This window comes from Carassius carassius, chromosome 37 (genome assembly GCF_963082965.1).
Source record: "Carassius carassius chromosome 37, fCarCar2.1, whole genome shotgun sequence".
Classification (NCBI taxonomy): domain Eukaryota; kingdom Metazoa; phylum Chordata; class Actinopteri; order Cypriniformes; family Cyprinidae; genus Carassius; species Carassius carassius.
Window position 1 is genome coordinate 18,972,265 of NC_081791.1, and position 23,615 is coordinate 18,995,879.

The 23,615-nt window shown below is 41.0% G+C and overlaps 1 protein-coding gene across 3 annotated transcripts in view; it reads left to right on the forward strand.

Moving 5' to 3' along the window:
- The first annotated feature begins 332 nt into the window (after positions 1-332).
- LOC132118279 (histone-lysine N-methyltransferase 2D-like) overlaps positions 333-23,615 on the forward strand; it is a 36,834-nt gene continuing 13,551 nt past the window's right edge. For all 3 annotated transcript variants that reach the window (XM_059528000.1, XM_059528001.1, XM_059528002.1), the window contains exons 1-35: positions 333-691; positions 1,009-1,091; positions 1,434-1,545; positions 3,350-3,552; positions 6,289-6,398; positions 6,506-6,668; positions 6,761-6,932; positions 7,939-8,053; positions 8,472-8,653; positions 8,862-9,019; positions 9,553-9,702; positions 9,942-10,738; positions 10,855-10,986; positions 11,369-11,482; positions 11,584-11,688; positions 11,776-11,957; positions 12,043-12,207; positions 12,586-12,695; positions 12,781-12,822; positions 12,913-13,083; positions 13,275-13,460; positions 13,552-13,665; positions 14,300-14,563; positions 14,653-14,736; positions 14,823-14,909; positions 14,988-15,149; positions 15,253-15,337; positions 15,429-15,667; positions 15,819-15,892; positions 16,696-16,746; positions 16,836-18,419; positions 18,513-18,677; positions 19,960-20,087; positions 20,200-22,010; positions 22,105-22,228. In XM_059528000.1, coding sequence (XP_059383983.1) covers positions 1,043-1,091; positions 1,434-1,545; positions 3,350-3,552; positions 6,289-6,398; positions 6,506-6,668; positions 6,761-6,932; positions 7,939-8,053; positions 8,472-8,653; positions 8,862-9,019; positions 9,553-9,702; positions 9,942-10,738; positions 10,855-10,986; positions 11,369-11,482; positions 11,584-11,688; positions 11,776-11,957; positions 12,043-12,207; positions 12,586-12,695; positions 12,781-12,822; positions 12,913-13,083; positions 13,275-13,460; positions 13,552-13,665; positions 14,300-14,563; positions 14,653-14,736; positions 14,823-14,909; positions 14,988-15,149; positions 15,253-15,337; positions 15,429-15,667; positions 15,819-15,892; positions 16,696-16,746; positions 16,836-18,419; positions 18,513-18,677; positions 19,960-20,087; positions 20,200-22,010; positions 22,105-22,228 — 8,390 coding nt within the window. In that variant the 5' untranslated portion in view covers positions 333-691; positions 1,009-1,042. The remainder of the gene's footprint in view (positions 692-1,008; positions 1,092-1,433; positions 1,546-3,349; positions 3,553-6,288; positions 6,399-6,505; positions 6,669-6,760; positions 6,933-7,938; positions 8,054-8,471; positions 8,654-8,861; positions 9,020-9,552; positions 9,703-9,941; positions 10,739-10,854; positions 10,987-11,368; positions 11,483-11,583; positions 11,689-11,775; positions 11,958-12,042; positions 12,208-12,585; positions 12,696-12,780; positions 12,823-12,912; positions 13,084-13,274; positions 13,461-13,551; positions 13,666-14,299; positions 14,564-14,652; positions 14,737-14,822; positions 14,910-14,987; positions 15,150-15,252; positions 15,338-15,428; positions 15,668-15,818; positions 15,893-16,695; positions 16,747-16,835; positions 18,420-18,512; positions 18,678-19,959; positions 20,088-20,199; positions 22,011-22,104; positions 22,229-23,615) is intronic.

Consider the following 23,615-nt stretch of genomic DNA (forward strand, 5'->3'; position numbering starts at 1 on the left):
GATAGATAGATAGATAGATAGATAGATAGATAGATAGATAGATGGATGGATGGATGGATAGTGCAAAAAAAGAAGGCAGAGCAGCAGGGGTGTAGGAAGAGAACGTTAGCGTCAGTGAATAAAAAGTAATTGAATACAAAGTCATTTTAAATACACTGTAATATAAATTACACTGATCTTATAACATACTCTGTGGTGTCATTCTGCCAGTATGACCATATTTGAGTGTTTTTTTAAACGCGCACCCGTGCACTCTCGGAACAAAATAACGATGCCCGTGTTGTAGCCCGACATCGGTGCATGTGTCACAGGAAGCGCGCTACACGGAAGTTGTAATTTCTTTGTGTTTCTCCCTTTAGCGTCGTTTAACATAAAGAAAGTAACACGTTATCTTAGTTATGCACGAAGTTGTGGAGTTATATTGACCGCGGTGTATCGCTAAGCAACGGAGCTGTGTGTACGTGTCCGTTTTCGCCTGGTTTGAAGATGGGCGAGCGGATTATTGTGCAGAGAGTTTGTTAACCCCGGTCAGAAAGCTAGCGTGTTAGCCGCGTCTATGCACTACTGTAAGCTGAGCAGAACGACGCAGCTGCAGGATCAGACAAATATAAACAATCTGGAAACTCTTTGTTAATCTATCAGCGTTAACCAAAACGGAGAAAATGCATGGAACACGCGAATCCACCTCATGGTTTGTATTTAATCAGCTGCTTTGTGTTAGGTTTTCCTTTATACAGTATTGTTTGCGTAGTTAGATATGGAGTAATTTCAATTTTGCTGGGATATGCAGATTAATTACGCAGTTGCGGTATGACTAGACATTCCCAAACGCAGCTGATCGGATAGTGTGCATTATCCATAGAGAGGTCACCTGCAGTTAACCAGTCTTACTTTTTCATTACCGCCTTTGAGAGGCTTAATTAAAATGACAGTGGTTGTGTGGCTTATTGTACGTTACATGCTTGCTGCTCTTTTGACCTTAAGCTCTGTAACTGTTCTCTGTTTCAGATCTCTGCAATAGAGATCTTCTTCAGGAGTAGGAATGGACGAGCAGAAATCAAACTGCGAAGAAAATGATTCAGAAACTGCAGGTTAGTAAACATCAGAAAAAGGCAATTTCTTTAGCCATAAGTGTGTTATAAATTCATAAGTGTCTTTTTTGTTTATAAGGGGGCATGTAAACACTTTCATAACTTTTTATTGTAGTAACTATACTCCTATTCTTGCACATTTTCGTGGACATACTATAGTTTAAATGCATGTTGACAGATTTCAAAGAAAGCGTATAAAAACGCGATCTTATATCTTGCACAGCAGTGATATCTTAAACTGGGAGCTTGTGACCTTTGCTTGAAATCACTGTGAGGGAACAGTTTTTAAAGGGCACATTTATATTACCTCCATCTTAACTTACGGCTACCATTTTCTCTCAGCTGATGATGGGACCCCTGCAAAGGAGAGCGTCCAAGTTGAGGGGGAACTGAGTGGCCCTGTTGCTGCAGAGGACATCTCAGGCACTACCGTGGACACTTCCAGCTCATCATTGTAAGGCCTTCTATAAATTTTGCTGTTTGAGCTGCTTTGCATAAAATGTAGGTCATGCTTTTAAAGCTCGGTTTATAGGAAAAGGCTATCTTCATTAAATAGAAGATGATGTTAATTAAGTACACAAACTTGTCACTTGTTAAGAGACATCGATCTGTCAGCTAAGGTCAAATACAACACAGAATTTGAATCATGGTTCCTACACAGTTTGGAAAAGTATGGAAAAAAAATAAAGCAGAGTTTGGAAAAATGTTTGCATTTCCAGACTTTTCCCCCTATTTAGTTTTCTATAATAGAAAATTTGAATTAAAATAAACGTATCATACAAGAAGTATGTTTTCAGCTGTTTAATGATTCTTTGATGATTGTCAAACACGACTGAATGAATTAAAAAATTCAGGTTATAGGCAGGTTTTGGGTGTCTTCTCACAATATTCTTAGGACTGTATTAAAAAGCCTCTAAAAGGACCTTTGCCAAAATAAAAAGTGTAAAGACTTTCGTGTTCACGTGAGAAAGTGAGTCATCAGCCGATTTCGTGGTGTGGTTTTTACTCCATAGAGCATGCATTAAAGCAGGCTTATGGCCCCGAATTCATATATACTGCCCTAAATTAAGGCATAATTTTAACACTACCAGTTTTTTTATAGACCCTTGAACATGACAGATAGGGTGGTGCACACAGCCATATTGTGATATCGGCTCATTTCATGTCACTGTTTCTCGGCCACCACAGGATGTGTTGAATTTAGTGCTAGAAATTGTAATGCGTAAGCACACAAGCAAAATTCCCATGCGCATGTGAATAGTTTGCATGTGGATGCAAAAGTCTGTTTTTTTTTAGGGGCTCTGTATTTTGTCACTTCGAGAAAATCAATAAATAAACAAACACAGAGGACTTGTACTACGTACCAAATCTAAAACTGTAATTAAAGCTTCTATGATATGGTCTATATCAGGGGTTGGCAAACTTTTCGGCATGATGTGCGAATGAAAAATTTTCTGGTTAACCACTGTTCCAACACCCCCCTCCCCCTTTCTTTTTGAATGCATTCTGTATAATACAGAATTATACATGCATTAATGCTTTGTACACATTTTTAAATGATACAATACAATGGAGAAAAAAAGGCCTTTTTGATTTTTATGCAAATAGTTTGAGGATTTTTTCATAAATTGTATTTAAAACTTTTCAAAAGTTTCTTGAATAACAGAAATCCAGTGTGACCATACTGAACATCACTGTATGTGTGTGTGTGATGAGGCCAGTGCATTAAAACCATTCAGTTTAATCACCGTTCTATATATAATGCACTGCACACAGATATGAGATTGCGATGTGCAAAAAGTAATATTCATAACCTTGTTGTCAGTGCTGCCACGCGACTTTTATTAATCGATACTGAATTGCTACATTATATTTCTCAGCAGGGTCGGTGGGGGTAAAATCGCTGTTTTTAAGTACGGTAACTAAACACAGCTGCATTGTTTGTAGAGATAGACGTATGCAGACAATTTACACGTCTCTCTCAAAATTGCCATATTTGAGAAAAAAATTGAGTAGTTTGCTTCACTGGATATAGCTATCGGTCATTTAACATTTCTATCATAAATGTATTGTTAAAAGTTGACTAATATTAAATGATTTGCAGTTTCATCTTACCTCGCTCTGTTTAACGCTAAACTGACACTTCGTGCTCTGCTTCTGTGAACAGTAAACCCTGCCTACTCAGATTTGATTTGTTTTGGTGAAGTAATGTGTACAGAGTTGCTGAAGTGCTTTCATGTTGTTGTTGTTTTTTTCAGGGAGACTGTCAGGGCCTGTGCTCTTTGTAACTGTGTGGAGCGTAGTCTGCATGGACAGCGGGAGCTCCGGTGTTTTGGACCCTCTTCCGATCGGCCCAGCTTGGAGCCCTCTGTCTCCTCTTTGCCAGCAGCTGGAAACGATGACCTGTCTTCCATTGGATTCTCTGAATCCACCTGTCTGGCATCTCTCTTTGATGACACTGGTATGATAATGAAAAAAAACTGTTGAATCGTAGTTTTGTCACTGTCATTTTTGGATACTAGAGTGAGGCACATTGAGTTTCTTCCTGATTTGTCACATTTCTCCATCAGTGAGTGGAATAACATGGTTTCTGTTTACATTGAGCATTTCTATTTGTAGCCTTTTTTTTTTATTTATTTATAATACAGAGCTCAACCTGGTTGTTTAGATTTATACATGCCTTTTTGTCACTTCCCCAACCACAAAAAAATATTATTAATGAATAATTTTAACAATGGCATGTACACTACCATTTACATGTGTGGGGTCAGTATTTTATTTTAATGTTTTTGACAGTCCCTTATGTTCACCAAGGTTGATTTATCAAAAAAAAAGAGTAAAAACTGTGATATTGTGAAATATACTGATTTAGTTCTCAAGAAACATTTATTTTTATTTTTATCATCGTTGAAAATGATTGTGCTGCTTTATATTTGTGGAAACTGATCGTTTTGTTTCAGGTTCAAAAGAACAGCCTTTATTTGAAATTAACATCTTTTGTGACATACTTTACTGTCACTTATTCTTTACCAATTTAATGCATCCTTGTTTTGTAAGTGCATTAATTTCTTAAAATCATAGCATATGTTATAATATTTCAAATAAATTATTTGCAATTATAAAATTATGTAACATTAATTCTAAAAACAGTGTAACCTTCAAACTATTCTAATCTAGACAACTTCATCTGTATTACCCAACATTAGCATAGCAGGATGTTAAAACAACATTGAAAGATAATATTAATCAGTACATCACAAGAAATCCGTTTTTATGGTTTGCATGCTATAAAAATACATGTCATGAACAATTGTAAGACATAGCCTGATGGTGAATGGGACAGTTCCATCAACTGCTTCTAAATTCTCTCACTGGCCCCCAGGGTTATCATTGAGCCCTGCAATAGGTAAAAATGTGGTTTGTGAGAATTTAAAGTGGATAGGTTTAGCTGGCAGTTTTTGCCTTTCAGTGATAACACAGTCTGTTTCATAAAACCCGAATTCCGGAAAAGTTGGGACGTTTTTTAAATTTTAATAAAATGAAAACTAAAAGACTTTCAAATCACATGAGCCAATATTTTATTCACAATAGAACATAGATAACATAGCAAATGTTTAAACTGAGAAAGTTTACAATTTTATGCACAAAATGAGCTCATTTCAATTTTGATTTCTGCTACAGGTCTCAAAATAGTTGGGACGGGGCATGTTTACCATGGTGTAGCATCTCCTCTTCTTTTCAAAACAGTTTGAAGACGTCTGGGCATTGAGGCTATGAGTTGCTGGAGTTTTGCTGTTGGAATTTGGTCCCATTCTTGCCTTATATAGATTTCCAGCTGCTGAAGAGTTCGTGGTCGTCTTTGACGTATTTTTCATTTAATGATGCGCCAAATGTTCTCTATAGGTGAAAGATCTGGACTGCAGGCAGGCCAGGTTAGCACCCGGACTCTTCTACGACGAAGCCATGCTGTTGTTATAGCTGCAGTATGTGGTTTTGCATTGTCCTGCTGAAATAAACAAGGCCTTCCCTGAAATAGACGTTGTTTGGAGGGAAGCATATGTTGCTCTAAAACCTTTATATACCTTTCAGCATTCACAGAGCCTTCCAAAACATGCAAGCTGCCCATACCGTATGCACTTATGCACCCCCATACCATCAGAGATGCTGGCTTTTGAACTGAACGCTGATAACATGCTGGAAGGTCTCCCTCCTCTTTAGCCCGGAGGACACGGCGTCCGTGATTTCCAACAAGAATGTCAAATTTGGACTCGTCTGACCATAAAACACTATTCCACTTTGAAATAGTCCATTTTAAATGGGCCTTGGCCCACAGGACACGATGACGCTTCTGGACCATGTTCACATATGGCTTCCTTTTTGCATGATAGAGCTTTAGTTGGCATCTGCTGATGGCACGGCGGATTGTGTTTACCGACAGTGGTTTCTGAAAGTATTCCTGGGCCCATTTAGTAATGTCATTGACACAATAATGCCGATGAGTGATGCAGTGTCGTCTGAGAGCCCGAAGACCACGGGCATCCAATAAAGGTCTCCGGCCTTGTCCCTTACGCACAGAGATTTCTCCAGTTTCTCTGAATCTTTTGATGATGTTATGCACTGTAGATGATGAGATTTGCAAAGCCTTTGCAATTTGACGTTGAGGAACATTGTTTTTACAGTTTTCCACAATTTTTTTACGCAGTCTTTCACAGATTGGAGAGCCTCTGCCCATCTTTACTTCTGAGAGACTCTGCTTCTCTAAGACAAAGCTTTTATAGCTAATCATGATACAGACCTGATATCAATTAACTTAATTAATCACTAGATGTTCTCCCAGCTGAATCTTTTCAAAACTGCTTGCTTTTTTAGCCATTTGTTGCCCCCGTGCCAACTTTTTTGAGACCTGTAGCAGGCATTAAATTTTAAATGAGCTAATTAAGTGGATAAAAGTGTAAAATTTCTCAGTTTAAACATTTGCTACGTTATCTATGTTCTATTGTGAATAAAATATTGGAAATTTTAATTGAAATTCCTTTAGTTTTCATTTTATTAAAATTTTAAAAACGTCCCAACTTTTCCGGAATTCGGGTTGTAGATCAAAATTGGGATTTTAAGAAAACAAGAACTCACAAAACTGGTCTTGAATGTATTTTCTTCTCAGTAGTGTTATGACTGCAAATCTTTTCTTATGAAACAGGGAGCTGCTGGGTTCACCACTGGTGTGCTGTGTGGTCTGAGGGAGTGGAGCAGACTGAGGGTGAGGTGCTGATAAACGTGCATAAGGCAGTCATCTCAGGGATACAGCGGGTAGGCTGAGAGCTTTCTTTATCAGAGCATTAAACCTCATAAATCTTGCTTTATGGCAGGCAAATTAATTCTTATTTCTTTTGCTTTGCTTTCTATCTCTGCTTCAGCCATGTGATTATTGTAAACGGATGGGTGCTACCATCCGGTGCCGGGCCGAAGGCTGCTCACGGTTCTACCACTTCCCCTGTTCGGCTGCCAGTGGATCATTCCAGTCCATGAAGCAGCTGGTGCTCCTCTGTCCAGAGCACATAGACAAGGCCGAGGAGTTTGGTGCGGAATTACAGCAGAACAGATGCGATATCATAAGCAAATAATGTTTCCATTTCCACGGTTGCTGAGATGATGCTGTGTCTGTTTTGCAGCTGGAGAGGAAGCGCGGTGTGCAGTGTGCGACTCCATCGGGGAACTGTCCGGTCTGCTATACTGCACGGGCTGTGGGCAGCACTATCATGATGCCTGTCTAGAGATCAGTGCCACACCACTTCAGCGGTCAGGTTGGCAGTGTCCCGAGTGCAAGGTGTGCCAGACCTGCAGGTATGTCTGAATGTTTCATGCATGTTTATATCGTGACACTTATTAGTGGTGCACTGAAATTTTGGCAAATGTTTATCTGATACAGCAATTTTTGATTTCATTTGTTAGAAACAGTGATGTTTAATTAGTTTTTCTCCAATGGTATGTTTTGACTCTGTTAGTGTCTATTTCATGTACACAACATGGATAAACTACAACACTAGTGCTGGATTTCTAAAACTGATATCTGTTTTTAATCACTACTGATATGGATTCTTAATGTTCTCAAGATAATCTTTTAGTTTGTTTTCTGTCGATGTGTGACCTTCACTAATTGCACTAAGCTTTGTGCTGTTGCTTTTAATATGAGACAAAGTCTCAGATTTTGAATTCTGTCAGTTTTATAACAAAATACAGTAAATGGGGTTTTTGATGCTCTTTATTGTGGTAATGAACATCAGAAGGTGTTAAAAGAAACCGTACAACATACTGAAATGTATCAAGTCTCATGTAATCGTTCAATCAGTGTTTTACCAGTGGAAAGACATCAATATAACAGCTTGTAGACATGTTACATTTACCATAGGAAAGACATTCGGTGTCTGTAATCTTGATGGTAAACTAGGCAAAATCACTCTAGATAGGAGCATTTTGATAAATGTGTGCTAATTTACAAATGTATTATATTTTTACTTTTAACCTGTTGTCTTCATTATGTAATGTATGTTTGAATGAATCTTATGAAAACAATCTATTACTGCCACCATATAAATGTTTATATTTTAGTAACAAATTGGAGTAGAAACAATTATTAAAATTGGATATAAAACCATATAAAGCATTATTTACCATTTAAATGTTTGAACAGCTAATTTTTTTAACATTTATTTTATTATATAAATAAAATTTATTTTCGTTTTTATTTTCGGCCGAGTGCATCCTGAATTTTGCAGATGCTTCACTGTATTTGTATTGGTCTTTGCAAACACTTTGTGGTATATGTGTGTTTTCTTTTAATAACATCCAGGCAACCAGGGGAGGATTCAAAGATGCTGGTTTGCGATGCTTGTGACAAGGGCTACCACACCTTCTGTCTACTGCCGGCCATGGACTCTGTGCCTCCTGATTCATGGAAGTGCAAAGTAAGCTTAAACCCATGACTCATTCTTACGTGCCCTTCATCTGTATAATATCACCATTTAAGGCAGAATTCCGACCTGTGCCGTTTATTTACATAGTTGCTCTGCTCTTTTCTCATGCCTAAAACTCCATAGAGAAACCACTTGAATTTCTCAGCAAAGGTTCCCCTAAAAATGAAAATCATTGTGGTTTTACTCACCGGCATGTCGTTGAAACGCAAAGTTTATCCAGTTCAAATAAAACGTCATCCAAGCATTTTCAAAATGTGTGGCGATCCTTTTATGGTAGCCCTTCGAGCGATTGTGGCATGTAATGGCAATATCTGTTTGTATAGATGTTTGGTGAGTAGGAAAATGTGATTTTTGTAAATGAAATATCACTCTATTGTTCTGCCTAACCTGATTTGCATGTCTGTTTCAGCGGTGCCGTGTGTGTATTGACTGTGGCATGCGAGGGCTAAAGCTTCCTGGCTCTAAACAGTGGTTTGAGAGCTACACTGTATGCGAGGGCTGTCAGCGCAGGCGCACCTCTGTCTGCGGCGTGTGCAGTAAGGCCACAGAGCCCTCGGTCTCCTTGCAACATCGCTGTGCCATCTGCCACAGGTCAGTTTATGTGCCTTCTGGCATTAAGAACAGGCAAGTGTGCCACTTCATTGTCTAGCTCCGAGCGTTTACAATTACGCGGGTTACTAAAATGGACGTGACCTTTAAAGATTCTCCAATGTGAAGCAGTATTTGCCATGAAGTAACAAACAAACTGACTTTTATTTGTCTCTTTGCATAAATTTAACTTGTTGAATGTCCTCTGCAGGTGGGTACACAGTGATTGTGCCTCTCTGTCAGGGCCTCCTGAGGAGAAATGCATCTGTGTGCTCTGCAAAGAAAACCCAGATGAGGTTCCAATCGAGCCTGAAGTGTCACCCACACAAGTAGATGAGAAAGCTGATTTGGAGGTGCCAATGGAATTGGGTATGATCTTTAGTATTGTTTTTTTTTAGGTTGGTTTCTCAAAGGAATGTACAATCAGATATCTATTTTGTGAGTATCATGTGATAAGGACTAAATATAGGTGTAAACATGGTCCAAGATGTTCTTATGTTTTGTGTTCCTCAAACTACATTCAGGGGTTGTTAGAATTGCATGTGACATTACGTTTGTAGTGTACACTTAGGTTTCCTTTTGCCTATGTACTTGTGAATTATCCATTAGGTTAGGTCCATTAGGTCTAAATAATAATTTAAGTAATTCAGCTTGAAATGTCTGGTTGTCTGGCTGTGAGAAATATTTTGTAACAACATAAATGTCTTGAACAAAGCACATTTGAATTACAATTCAGGAATTCAAATAATTCAATTGTGAATTATGTTTTGCAGTTGTTCTCTGTATAGTGTGTTGTATGGTGGGCTAGTTGGTGATACCCAGCCATAGTTTCTTTTCTCTGTGGACTGAGTTTTATTGACTGATATTAGATGTGGATATTGAGCTGATGTGTGTAATTTTAGGGACCGAGCTTGAGGTGGTTGGAACAGCAGAAGTGAAAGAAAGCATTACGGAGGAGGAACTACAGCAAGAAGGTGCTGAGGGCTCCACAGAGACTAATGTGCAAAGTAAGGTCTCTACAGAGCAGCAGGCCCCTTTAGCTACAGTTTCAGGTAAATTTCAAAACCCACCACAGTAGTTCAGGCTTATATGTGCTAACATTTATGACTGCATAGTTTAAATGTGTAGGGGGGAAATGTAAATTAAATTATATATATTGCATTCTTTTAACAATGTTTAAATTTTTTCTTTGCAAACAAGCTATGTATTTCCAATAAAAAAATTTATTTAGATCTTCAATTTGTATGTATCTGCAGTGTAACACTGAAAACCTGCCTGTTGTCTTTTGTAGAAGCTGATGAAAAACAAAAAGAGGAGACAACTACCATTGAAACAGTGGCTACAGAGGCCATTGATAAAAAATCAGTGGACACTCAGGACCCTCCTGTGAAGGATAGCCCAGACAGCCCTGTTCCGGACACTATAGAGGAAACCCAACTTGATGTAGCTGAAACTCGCATAGAAAAGCAGGAGGAGTTGCAAGGGCAAGACAGTACTCCTCAGACAGAGACTGAGTTGGTCAGCACAGAGGAGGCTACAGAAACAAACCCTCCATCAAGCCTATGTTCTCAGTCTTCTCAAATCACACTCCCTGTTTTGGAAGCAGCAGAGCCAGTTGTTATGGACTTGGAAGAGCCACAGCAAGACCAGACTCTTCCCCCTGCTCCTGAGACAGAAATGCGCCCTGCATCTGACACTGATGATAGAATGGGCCAGTCTGAGGATGAAGAAGATGAGGATGACCAGGGGATGGAGGAATCCTTAGAGGAGTCGCTCCTCAAAGATGAGAGTCAGGGGGAAGATGAACAGTCCAGGAAAGAGATGCAAGATGGTATGAAGTCGGAGCTGGTCCTTGATGAGACCTCAAACCTTAGCCACGGCGATGAGAGCAGCAGCGGTTTCCTCGGCTCGCCGGCTGAGGCAGACTCTCAGATGCTGTCCATGGAGCTCAGCCTGGTGCCAGCCGGTAGGACCCGTTCTGATTCGCTGCTCACCGAAACGGAGGACTCATTACCTTTTGATCCACTGAAGCCCGATGGAGATAAAGTGAAGCGCAGAGGTTCTCCAGGACGCTCACGGGTAAAACAGGTGGATGTCAGACACCAATCCTTTTCTCATAACATTTAATTCTGATGGGTTTAGGTACACCGCTAGTCCAAAAGTAGTCATTTTAATGCTACTACATTTCTTTTCTGACCTTTCAGGGCAGAGGCAGTGGTTTCCCAGGGAAGCGGCGGCCACGTGGTGGTGGTGGCAGCAGCGGCGGCAGTAATGGTGGAAGAGGGCGTGGACGGTCACGTCTCAAAGCAATGGCCTCTTGCATTGATGCTTTTCTAGTAAGTTTCTGCTAGCTCTTCCTTTACTAGCATTTTAAAGCATATTTCTTTTCAGTGGAAACTATTGTTAACTATTGCTGTGAATTTATTGCTGTGAGTTTATTTCCACATTAAAATTTAGTTTTTGTACTAATTATATGATGTGAATTATTCAAAAAACATTACCACCAGACATACAGGCATATATTTTCTTACATTTTTTTTTTCTTCTCGGTAACGGGTTAGCAGTGCGTTCCCATTATGTTATTATCCTGTAATTACAATATGCTGAATTTAGAAGTGTTCACATCCTTAATCCTAGAAACAACCAATACCTCTTGTGCTTAATAAAATAAACCAAGGTTTTGCAAGTTTCTATGAAATGCATATATTTTGTTTACAGCAAACCATGACTGCAGACACTGGACTTAGCAAAGAAGAAGAAGAGGAGGAAGATGACACAATGCAAAATACAGTGGTACTTTTCTCCAACACTGATAAGTTTGTCCTGCAGCAGGTACGAATTTAACTTTCATTATTCCACTCTGACTTCCTATAAAATTCAGTGTCATGAATGAGTTACTTGATTTGACTGTTTTTTTTTAATGTCTTTTACAGGACATGTGTGTAGTGTGTGGTAGTTTTGGACAGGGTGTGGAGGGCCAGCTTCTAGCTTGTGCTCAGTGTGCACAGTGTTATCATCCATACTGTGTGAACAGTAAGGTAAGCTTTTAAACTATCTATTCTGTATGATTACCAGCATTATGCACAGACACTTATTATTTCTTTATTTGGTTGTCTCCTCTCTAGATAACCAAGATGATGTTGAGAAAAGGCTGGCGTTGTCTTGAGTGCATTGTGTGCGAGGTGTGTGGGAAGGCTTCAGATCCTGCCCGTTTGCTGCTTTGTGACGACTGTGATGTCAGCTATCACACTTATTGCTTGGACCCACCCCTACAGACTGTGCCCAAGGGAGGCTGGAAGTGCAAATGGTGTGTCATTGCCTTCATGCATTTATATGTGCCATGAGTCCAAAGAGAATGTTTTCTTACCAAAGCATTGTTTTACCCTCTTCAGGTGTGTGTGCTGTATGCAGTGTGGTGCTAGCTCCCCTGGGTTCCAGTGTGAGTGGCAAAATAACTACAATCACTGCGGCCCTTGTGCCAGCCTGGTAACTTGTCCTGTGTGTCGTGAGAACTTCATGGAAGAGGAGCTGCTTCTGCAGTGCCAGCACTGTGACAGGTCAGTAACACAGTCTGTTAATAAAAGGATAATAGAAAATTATTAATATACATTATTAAGAAGTTTGGGCTCAGTAAGTATTTTTAAATGCTTTTATTCAGCAAAGATGCATTAAATTGATCAGACATGACAGTAAATGTGTTTTTGTTACAGTTATGATGGTTTTAACATTGAATATAAGTAATGTTTCATTAGCACCAAATCGGCATATTAGAACGATTTCTAAAGGATCATGACAGGAATACATTGTTTTATAATATTAAAACTGAACACGGTTGTTTTAAATTGTAATAATACCTCACAGTATTAGTAGTAGTTTTAAATAAAATGCAGCCTTGGTGAGCGTAAGAGACTAATTGTATTGTTTTTGGTTTATAGATGGGTTCATGCTGTGTGTGAGAGTCTTTACACTGAGGATGAGGTTGAACAAGCATCTGATGAAGGCTTTGCCTGTACAGCCTGCACTCCATATGTTCCTAGGCCTGTTGGTGAGTTTTCTTGATTGCCAGTACATTTGAAAGTGCTAATTTTACATATATTCACATAATGATATCCTTTATCTATCTCTTTTAGTGGAGTCTACTATGATGTCAGCCTTCAAAATGAAAGAACCAGGTATGTGCATATTTGATAATTATTTTCAGGCTTTCATCTATTAGCTATTTTTATATGACTTGATCACTGTTTCTCCATCCACTTGCTCAGAGCCACAATTTTATCGTCTGGAGGGAGTCTGGCTAACAGAGACTGGTATGTCTTTATTGCGAAGCATGTCCATGTCACCCCTGCACAAGCGCAGACAGCGCCGCTCTCGACTGGGCACCATTTGTATTGACGAACTGAAAGAAGGCGATGCAGATGGTGATGAGGGGAAAGGTCAGATAATTACTAAGTTTAATTATTTTGTATACTTTGATGAGCAATTATTTTGTTCTTTGTTGCAAGTGAAGTATGGTGCAATGTGTACAAATGTCTAAAGAACTTACTGGAACATTGTGTTAAATCAGTAAGGTGACTCACTGCCATTGATTGTGAATGCAAATTATAAAAAACTGAAATTGTAATAGGAGGTGCAGAACTGATGGAATGTGAACCCAAGCTGGAAGCCCCTGGGAGCCCAGATAGAGATGGAGTGGACCGAGAAACTGGGGCAGATGGAGGTATAGAGGGCATGGCTGACTGTGAAACTCTCAAAGGAGCAGTTGAGGAGACTGAAGATGGGAAGAAGAGAAAGCGTAAACCATACAGACCAGGTTACTGAGCTGCTTCATTTCCTAATGGCTCTATCAGTGTTCCATGCTTCGAAAGAAAGAAATAGTAAATAAAGTGATTTTTCACTTGTAGGGATTGGAGGGTTCATGGTCCGGCAAAGAAAGTGTCACACACGAATGAGGAGAAGTCTGTCTGCTTCTGGTGATGGTGTTCCTGAAGGTCAAGCAGCTGAAATGAAACTTGAAGGCAAGTGTGGCCAAATGGGAGGTTACACTGTCTCAGCAAACACCAGCAACCAGTGTTTGTTGGATTTTGCTGTGTCAATGTGTTAACCTTAGCGCATCCTGAATATGCTTTTGTTGAGTCTTTGAATGTTTTGAGTTTGGAATATTTTTTCTACAAGCTATGTAATCTGACGTGAACACGAAACCCTTATGCCCTTGTGTATTTCATTAAAATAAATGTTTGTGGTTGCAACTGCCTGGGGCCGTCAGTCTTACTTGACTGGAAAAATGTTTTTCGGTTTCTTTATGAAATAAAGACATACAGTGTCATGAAAAAATACAGTGGCGTGAAAAAAATAGGGGGGTTGAATGTAATTTCAGCACTAAAAATGTTTTTCAGTTTCTTTATGAAATAATTTCTCTATGTATTGCATCAAAACACTCAGGAAATGTGGACTGCATCTGCAAATATAGTAGATTTTTTGCAGTTTATATTTAGCTTTTTTCACCAACAACTTTAGCCCAGCATTCTCTAGAGATGTGTCTTAGCACAGTGTGATTTAACATGTTAGCCTCAATTTAAGCTTATCAAAGAGATAACCAAAACTTTGTGAAACGTCTGTCGTTTTCATGGTCAATTCTTTTTATTTATTTAGGACCTCATCCTGACATACCTCTCGATGTCCCAGAGGTAAAAACAGCAGAGGGAGAGGTTGAGCAAGCCAAGAAGCGCAGGGGCAGAAAGAAGAGCAAGTTGGAGGACATGTTTCCTGCATACCTACAGGAGGCTTTCTTTGGCAAGACATTACTCGATCAGAGTAAGAGAGCTTTTCTTGCTCCTCCAACCCAAAGACATACGCAGGGCGTTCTGAGACCTCCACTCCCTGGGCAGGGGGCCAGAAATGCAGCCTCTGAACCATGTAAGACAATACATAAATGCTTGTATTTGAGAATAATTAAGTTTGACCAGGTTAAGATTTAAAAATTTGTTTCATTTTTGTGCTAACAGTTGAGGCCGCAGCCAGGCCGACTGGTCTGCCCATGGAACTAAAGCAAGAGGGTGAGGGATCCAAGCCTTCAGGAGATCGAACAGGTGGGATTTACAAGACTGAGGTACTTTGATATTTTGACAATGGATGTTAGCAGAACATAATATTTAACTTGCATAATATTTTGTAGCAGAAGGGCAAGGAGCAAGTGGGCAACTTTCCAACAAAAATCAGACCTCAGGAGATACACATGGGTCTGATGTGCAGAAGAATGAAGGTAATTTCTTTTAACAAAACAAGTAAGGTAACTCTCATGAACAGTTGTTACTCAAAAGATCACCTTTTCACCCACCAGATCTCCCTCAGGGACAAGAAAGTCAGGATTCTCAGCAGTTTTTCCGGAAAGTACTTGGACCCACTGAGGGAATCACCGCAAGTGGGCCACTGCAGCCTAACATTAAGCCAGTTCGGCAGGGTGATTCAAATCAAAATAGTTGCTCTCAAAGTAACCTTCTAGGTATAGGCAGAATTTCATATTATTACTAAGATGTTATATAACGCAATTTGTTTTTAATACATTTCTACACTTACCATTAAAAAATACCATAATTTAACTACAGGTGCATCCTTATCTGGCGCACTCCCCTCAACTAGTATGATGGACTCTTTTTCAGGTCTCTCACAGTCCCCTTTTTTCGACATACGGTAAGCCGTCGATTTGCTTTATCTTGTCACTTTTGTTCCCTAATGAATTTCTCCTCCTTTATATGTATTTTTTTGTTTATATAATCTTCAGTGATCGAGGTGGTCTGTTCAGTCCAGACCAGGATGAGGAAAGCCCATGGGCAACACCTTCCACTCCAGCCACCCCTTCCACTCCTCCAACTCCTACTGAACCGGAAGGTGATGGCCTCTCCTACAATCAACGCAGTCTGCAGCGTTGGGAGAAGGATGAGGAATTGGGAAATCTATCTACCATCTCTCCTGTACTATATGCTAACATGAACTTCCCTAGTCTCAAACAGGACTACCCTGGTTAGTATTAAACGAACTTTTAGAAGTTTTGCAGTAGGTGTATGTCAATTAACCACGTTACTGCTCAAAATATAGAGAGCTGTTGTAAATTGTTAAAGATTTTTGTTAAAGACTTTTTTGGTCTGCTTCATTATTTCCTTTCTATTCATAGACTGGGCCAGTCGCTGTAAACAAATAATGAAGATTTGGAGGAAGGTATCAGCAGCAGACAAGGTTCCTTACTTGGTAGGTGCAAGTTTGAATCTATAAGGGCCTTTCGCACTGCTTTAATTCCAGAACTAAATGTACAGTACTGAAGTACTGGTATGATTTTGCGTGAACTATTTCCCAGTACCATTTAAAGGGATGCATTCGCAACGACCGTGTGTACTAGGATGTGATGTAAGCCGGTCGACAGTGATGTCATTTGTGGGCAGCATTCAAAAACGTTAACAAAGAAGAACAATGTTAACAACAAGAGGATGGAGGATGCTGTGATCGGAGCTGTGTTTTTGTTGTGTCTCGTGTTTTACAATAATGGCTATGGAATGTCAACGTATATGTAAAGTGACTGAAAGAACAGAAAGGAGAAATAATAATCTCCAATGACAACTGGCAGTGCTACATTTGCTACAAGTGCACTTCAGCGTTTGTATATTTATCGCTGTTCATCATACTTGCGAAATAAGTTGACAATATTTACAGTATGTTTACACAGTGTTTTAAATCATGGCGGGTGTGGGCATTTTCGAATGCGTTTTGCCAATCAATGTTTGCTTACATCACGGGTAGCACCAGTTGTGCTGGTTAGACCCTGCTCCGGAATAGGAGTTAATTTGGTTCTCGAAAAAAGGCAGTCCTGTACTAAAATCGCACCTAGTTCCTGCGGTACGAAAACACCTAAAAGTGGGTAGTTCCACAATTAGTTCTTGTACTATGAAAAGGTTCCTGAGGTGCGAAAGGCCCTATATTGTAACTTAATTTTATAGTTCTTGCTTTGTTCTCTAACGGTATTTTTTTTGTTTACTACGTTTCCACTATCTATTCAGCAAAAGGCCAAAGATAATAGGGCTGCTCAGAGAATAAATAAGGCACAAAAGGTAAGTGGTCTTTTATTCAAATTCACTGTATAATCATTTGATTTTTTTGCTTTCTAATTGTACACATTTTTCTTTATTCTAATCAACAGCAGGCAGAGAGTCAAGTATGTCGGCCTATCAAAACTGAGCCTGGCCGTGTTAAAGGGGAGCGGCCTAATCTGCACCTCCAAATTCCCCCACCCTCAGGCTCCGTATCCACACCCTCCCAGCCGAGCTCTGCTGAGAGTCCTTACCCTCTTGCCCCTGACTCTGCATCTTCAGCCTTTTTTGCTGATGGACCACTTAAGACTCCTTGCTCAGCCGATGTGCAGACAGACCCATTTTCTAAACTTCCCTCTCAATCTCCGCACCTTCAGTCTCAGCCATCCACCCCATACTCTCAGCCTTCTTCCAGCCCCCTGCAGGCCTCTTCCTCAGGATATCCTATGCCTGGCCCACAGGGTGCTACTCAGGGACGGCCAGCCAACTTTGGCTCCCTTGAAATGCAACCAGGGACTCCACGCAGGGCCCAGCAGGTTGACCCGTTCTTTAAAACACAACAGCAGATCCCCAAACCTCAGCAGCTCTCTCAGGAGGCCTTAGGTCCACCTGAGAGTCCTCGATCTAGGCCTGGTGGGCCGCAGATGTTCTCACCGCCTCATACAGCCCTTTGTGGTGACCCTTACCGTGGCCAGCATGGAGCTAGCCAACAAGATCATGCCTCATCTCCATCACCATCTGCAATAGCTTCTTCACCTGCTGGGGTGGGTCCAAATAGGTCAGAAATTAATGCCCCATCTCCATGTTCTTCATTTTGCAGACAAGACCTAAGTGCTGGTTCTCCTGCTAGTTTGGACTCTGGAGAAGGGCTATTTAAAGCTCCTATGACACCTCGAATGCATCAGGGGGATGCAGGCGGATTACCTGTTTCACACCCTCCAGGTGCCTCTCCTAATCATCCTCCTGAGAGTTACCGCCAATCTCCCTCTACGTTCTCTGACCCTTACGCCCATTCTCCTCTCACACCTCGACCTCAATCGGGTGATGGCTCCTCTCCTCTACCCCAGAGGCTTCCTGCACCTCAGCAAGAATCATACTCAAGATTGCCTTCCAGCCCTCAGTCACAAGGCAGTTCTCAGTCACCTCTCACACCAGGAGCCATTTCAAATGATGTGCTTTCTGTGCAGTCACCAGCCACTCCACGCTTTCAGTCACCTGACCCCTACTCACGCCCACCTTCACGACCTCAGTCCAGAGATTCCTTCACTTCATTGCATAAACCCCCCCGCCCATCTATTGTAGCGCCAGAAGGTAACTCTCCCTTTAGAGGCTCACCTCATCCTAGCCAGCAACCCCCCTGCTCACCCTCAGTACCAGATCCCCCTGCTTTCAGCTGCAGTCCTGGTGTAGGGCTTCAAATGGGCCAGCAACAAGTAATTGGCCAGCAGCAGATGATGACTCCTCAGCAAGCTCAGGTCCACCTCCATCAGCCACAGTCCCAGACACAACCAGTGGGTGCTGAATTTAACTCAAGAATAGCACTTCCACCTGGAAACCAAGAAGCAAGTGTGCGTGCAACAGATGCTCCACATTTACCCAACTTGCCAGGGGTGCAGGATATGTCAGACCTGTCAGCTGGACAGGATCCAGCTCTCATGAGCCTTAGCCCATCTGAGTTAGAAAAGCATAGACAGGTAAAGTAGACACTGAGTAGATGTGTAAATTTAAAGAGTTTTGGGTAGAATGAGGTAGGTTTTCATTTTACTTTTGTGTTTTATGTACCACAGAGGCAACGATTAAGAGAGTTTTTGATAAGACAAAAAATGCAGAGAAACTCACGCCAAGAGAAGGAAGCACCTGTGGTGGGTAATCCTGCTCAGAGTTGGCCAGGCGGGGACATGCTGGCCTTTCAGCAAGACAAAAGCCAGCGAGCACCACCTCCTTACCCTCAGGTATTGATATTGAATTAAAGGGATAGTTCACCCAAAAAGGAAAATTGTCATTAATGACTTACCCTCATGTCGTTCCAAGCCCATAAGACCTCCGTTCATCTTTTGAACACAGTTTAAGATATTTTAGATTTAGTCCGAGAGCTCTCAGTCCCTCCATTGAAAGTGTTTGTACGGTATACTGTCCATGTCCAGAAAGGTAATAAAAACATCTTCAAAGTAGTCCATGTGACATCAGAGGGTCAGTTGGAATTTATTGAAGCATCGAAAAATAAATTTTGGTCCAAAAATAACAAAAACGACGACTTTATTCAGCATTGTCTTCTCTTCCGGGTCTGTTGTCAGCGCATTCACTGCAGTTTAGTGATATCCGGTTCACGAACGAATCACTCGATGTAACCGGATCTTCTTGAACCAGTTCACCAAATCGAACTGAATCGTTTGAAATGGTTCGCGTCTCCAATACGCATTAATCCACAAATGACTTAAGCTGTTACCTTTTTTAATGTGGCTGACACTCCCTCTGAGTTAAAACAAACCAATATCCCAGAGTAATTAATTTACAGTACATTGACTGAACTGCTGTGAAGAGAGAACTCAAGATGAACACCGAGCCGAGCCAGATAACGAACGAAAGATTCACTGGGAATCAGTTCAAAATCAATCGCCAAAAGAACCAGATGGTTCAGACGCGCTATGTGTCAGTCTGCTTCATGCTGAATCATGCATGCGCAGTATCATCAGGTCCTCGGTTCTCGAATCAGACGTGTCCGACAGAAATAGTTCTTGACTCGAGAACGAGTCAATCATTCGTTTGTTATCTGGCTCGGCTCGGCTCTCAGACATATAAGTAGAATATGAAAAAATAAAAATTGCTAAATTTTATTTTACAATACAACTGTCAAATTATTCCAACACTAATATTTACGACAGTCTTGATTAATTTTCATGTTAATCCATGAAGCTTTTATTTAGCTGGAAAATCACAAGGAGTCAAAGTCTCCCTTTGTTGACAGCAGACAGTTTATAAGCGCCTCTCATTACAAGTTTGGGAAAATTGTTGCCGCAAATTACATTCTCAAATGCACACTGAAAACAACCCAAACTCAGAGCACATGATGAGATGAGTTCATGTGGAGCAACATTTATTTAACAAATTTGTCCATTTGTAACAAATAAAGCCATATCACGATTTTTGGTTTTGTTTCTATTGATCGTGCAACCCTAGAGTAAAAAGCCCAAAGTGTTTTTTTTAGTTGGCATAACATCATCTTTTGTCCATCAGGAGAGAGCTGTGGTTGCCCAGGCAGCCCTTGCCACCAGGATGCCTCTGCCAGTGGGAGCAATGGATGAAAAGCTCTGCCGCCCACCTCCTACTGGGACACCAGCAACTATGGACCCTAGTGCATTAAGGTAGATTGAACTTATTAAATGCTACTAACTTTGATTACGTTTGTGTTTTTACACAGTGCTTGTACATGTTACTTCCGCTCTGATCATTTCATAATCAACACTTTTCTTGTAGGCAAGCTGGGCCCAATATTTCTCAGGGGATGTATCCTCATCCACCATTTCCTGCACAGTGGCAAAACCAAGAAGCTCCGCGGAGGTTCCCACAGCCATCTATGATGGAAGGCATTCCCAGACAGCACCTTAATACTCCCATCAACAATCCTCTTAACATGCAGTCCATTCAGAATATGCCCAATCCTTTGACAGGGGTTCCAGGCACTGGCGCAGAAGCTGTACAAAGCCATGTGTCGGGAGCTCCACCTCAGTTTATAGAGTTGAGGCATAATTCCCAGCGGATGCCACTGGGTCCTCAGTTTATGCAAAGGGTGCCTATACCTAGACCACGCATGTTTCTTCCACAGCAGGAAATGAATGCTGCTTTTGTTCAGCAGAATTTGCCCACTTCTCTCGATTCTTCAGCTGAGGGAATGCGTGATCCCAGAATTGGGTTACAGCAGGGTGGCATGGACCTACTGATGCAGCAACAAAGCAATGTTCCCACTTCTCAGTCTCAACTACGCCCACAGCAGGTGCCAAATACTATACCCAAAACTCCTATTTCTCACAATACTACTCAACAGCTTCCTCAAACAAGTACAATAGGAGGTCAGCAGACTGTTGCGAATCCAGTTGACCTACCTGAGTCTGACCTAGGGCTGGGTGATACAGTGGCAGAAACAGGAGTGGAGGATGATGATCTTGCTACTCTTGACCTGGATCCTGATAAAGGTGATGATGATTTGGGAAACCTTGACAATCTTGAGACCAATGATCCTCATTTGGATGATCTGCTCAACAGTGATGAATTTGATTTGCTGGCTTACACTGACCCTGAGCTAGATCAGGGTGATCCCAAAGATGTTTTCTCTGACCAATTACGACTTGTAGAAGCAGAGGGGGAAGGACCAGGCTCTTCTGCTAAAGTAGAAATCAAGGTTGAAGAGAAAGCGAAAGTGGATATAGCTTCCCAAGACATGCACACAACTGCCACGCAACCACCTTTAAAGACTGATACTTCATCTAACAAAACTCTGAAGGTAGAGTCTTCTGATGTCATTAGGCTATCCTCTATAAAACTTGAAGACAAGGGTTTGATTGAACAACCACAGTCGGGACAAGCTGCTGTTAAACATGACATTGGTGAAACAGTGTCTGTTTTGCTTAGTGGAACAAAAGCCTCTACTCAACCAGAGACTGGAACTGCGTCATTGAACACAGTCCGTTTAGGTGGCATACGTTTTCCTCTTCCCAGCCAAGCAGATGCACTGTCTTTTCCACCAACTGCACCACATCCTGACCTGGGTGGTGATCCACTTGGATTGCCAGATGCTGGCCACCACTCTACAGCAGATGATCTTGACAAAGTAGAAAGCTCACTGGAAGCGAGTGAACTACCTTTGTTAATACAGGATCTTTTGGAACATGAAAAGAAGGAGCTTCAGAAACAGCAACAGCAGCAGCAGCAGCAAAGTGCTCTACAAGGAGCGATTGGTAGTCAACTTCACAGCATTCAGAATCAGCAACAGCCTTCACAAGGGTCAAATCAAAATATGATGCCACAGCACCACCATCCATCCCAAGGCATAGCACCTCAAGCTGGTATGGTGCCCAGGCCACCTCACATGTTACCACAACAGCAGCAGAGGTTAATTGGTGCTGCAGTGCCTTCACCTCCCCATGCAGTGATGGGGCAACAGCAGGGCATTTTACGGGGTGTACAGCCTGGTAGAATTCATCCTGGTCTTACTCCTCAGCAGCAGACAGCACCAACTCCACATATTGTTAAACAACAGAACTTGGCCAGCAACTTCTTCCCAGATAAAGGTATGCTGAGTTCCATCAACTTGTGATTATTCAAATTTTTGTTATACCGATAATGAATGTGTTTATGTAAATTTAAAAATCGTATTTTTCTCAGATCTGGATAAAATCATGACCGATGACATAATGGATCCTATTGCAAAGGCTAAAATGGTTGCACTGAAAGGAATTAAAAGGGTGTTGGCTCAAGATCCTATGGGTGTAACACCAGGAATGAATAGGTACTGTTTTTGTCTTTGCAACCCCCCCCCCCCAACACAAAAAAAAACAGTGTTAAGTATTATTTAAATTTGAAGTGAAAGTTATTTCTTTTTTTTCTTTTTTACATCAGTTGTATGCATATTAATAAACTTGTACATAGTGTTCAGACATAAGAAAAAGAGTGGTCTTGGCAGGTTTTTAGTTTAAATTGTTTTACAGACATCACAGAAATTGACACATTTTGAAATGCATTAGTTTTTGAAAAATTCTTTTTTTTTTTATAATTTTGAAATTGAAAAATTTGGTGCACACTTCATGTGGTAGATGCATTATGTAATTGTCTTAGATCTATTATAGCTTCTTAATACAGTAATATACAGTCGTGGCCAAAAGTTTTGAGAATTACATAAATATTGGAAATTGGAAAAGTTGCTTCTTAAGTTTTTATAATAGCAATTTGCATATACTCCAGAATGTTATGAAGAGTGATCAGATGAATTGCATAGTCCTTCTTTGCCATGAAAATTAACTTAATCCCAAAAAAACCTTTCCACTGCATTTCATTGCTGTGATTAAAGGACCTGCTGAGATCATTTCAGTAATCGTCTTGTTAACTCAGGTGAGAATGTTGACGAGCACAAGGCTGGAGATCATTATGTCAGGCTGATTGGGTCAGAATGGCAGACTTGACATGTTAAAAGGAGGGTGATGCTTGAAATCATCGTTCTTCCATTGTTAACCATGGTGACCTGCAAAGAAACGCGTGCAGCCATCATTGCGTTGCATAAAAATGGCTTCACAGGCAAAGGATATTGTGGCTACTAAGATTGCACCTAGGATCATCAAGAACTTCAAGGAAAGAGGTTAAATTCTTGTAAAGAAGGCTTCAGGGCGTCCAAGAAAGTCCAGCAAGCGCCAGGATCGTCTCCTAAAGAGGATTCAGCTGCGGGATCGGAGTGCCACCAGTGCAGAGCTTGCTCAGGAATGGCAGCAGGCAGGTGTGAGCGCATCTGCACGCACAGTGAGGCGAAGACTTTTGGAAGATGGCCTGGTGTCAAGAAGGGCAGCAAAGAAGCCACTTCTCTCCAAAAAAAACATCAGGGACAGATTGATCTTCTGCAGAAAGTATAGTGAATGGACTGCTGAGGATTGGGGCAAAGTCATATTCTCTGATGAAGCCCCTTTCTGATTGTTTGGGGCATCTGGAAAAAGGCTTGTCCGGAGAAGAAAAGGTGAGCGCTACCATCAGTCCTGAGTCATGCCAACAGTAAAGCATCCTGACACCATTCATGTGTGGGGTTGCTTCTCATCCAAGGGAGTGGGCTCACTCACAATTCTGCCCAAAAACACAGCCATGAATAAAGAATGGTACCAAAACACCCTCTAACAGCAACTTCTTCCAACAAT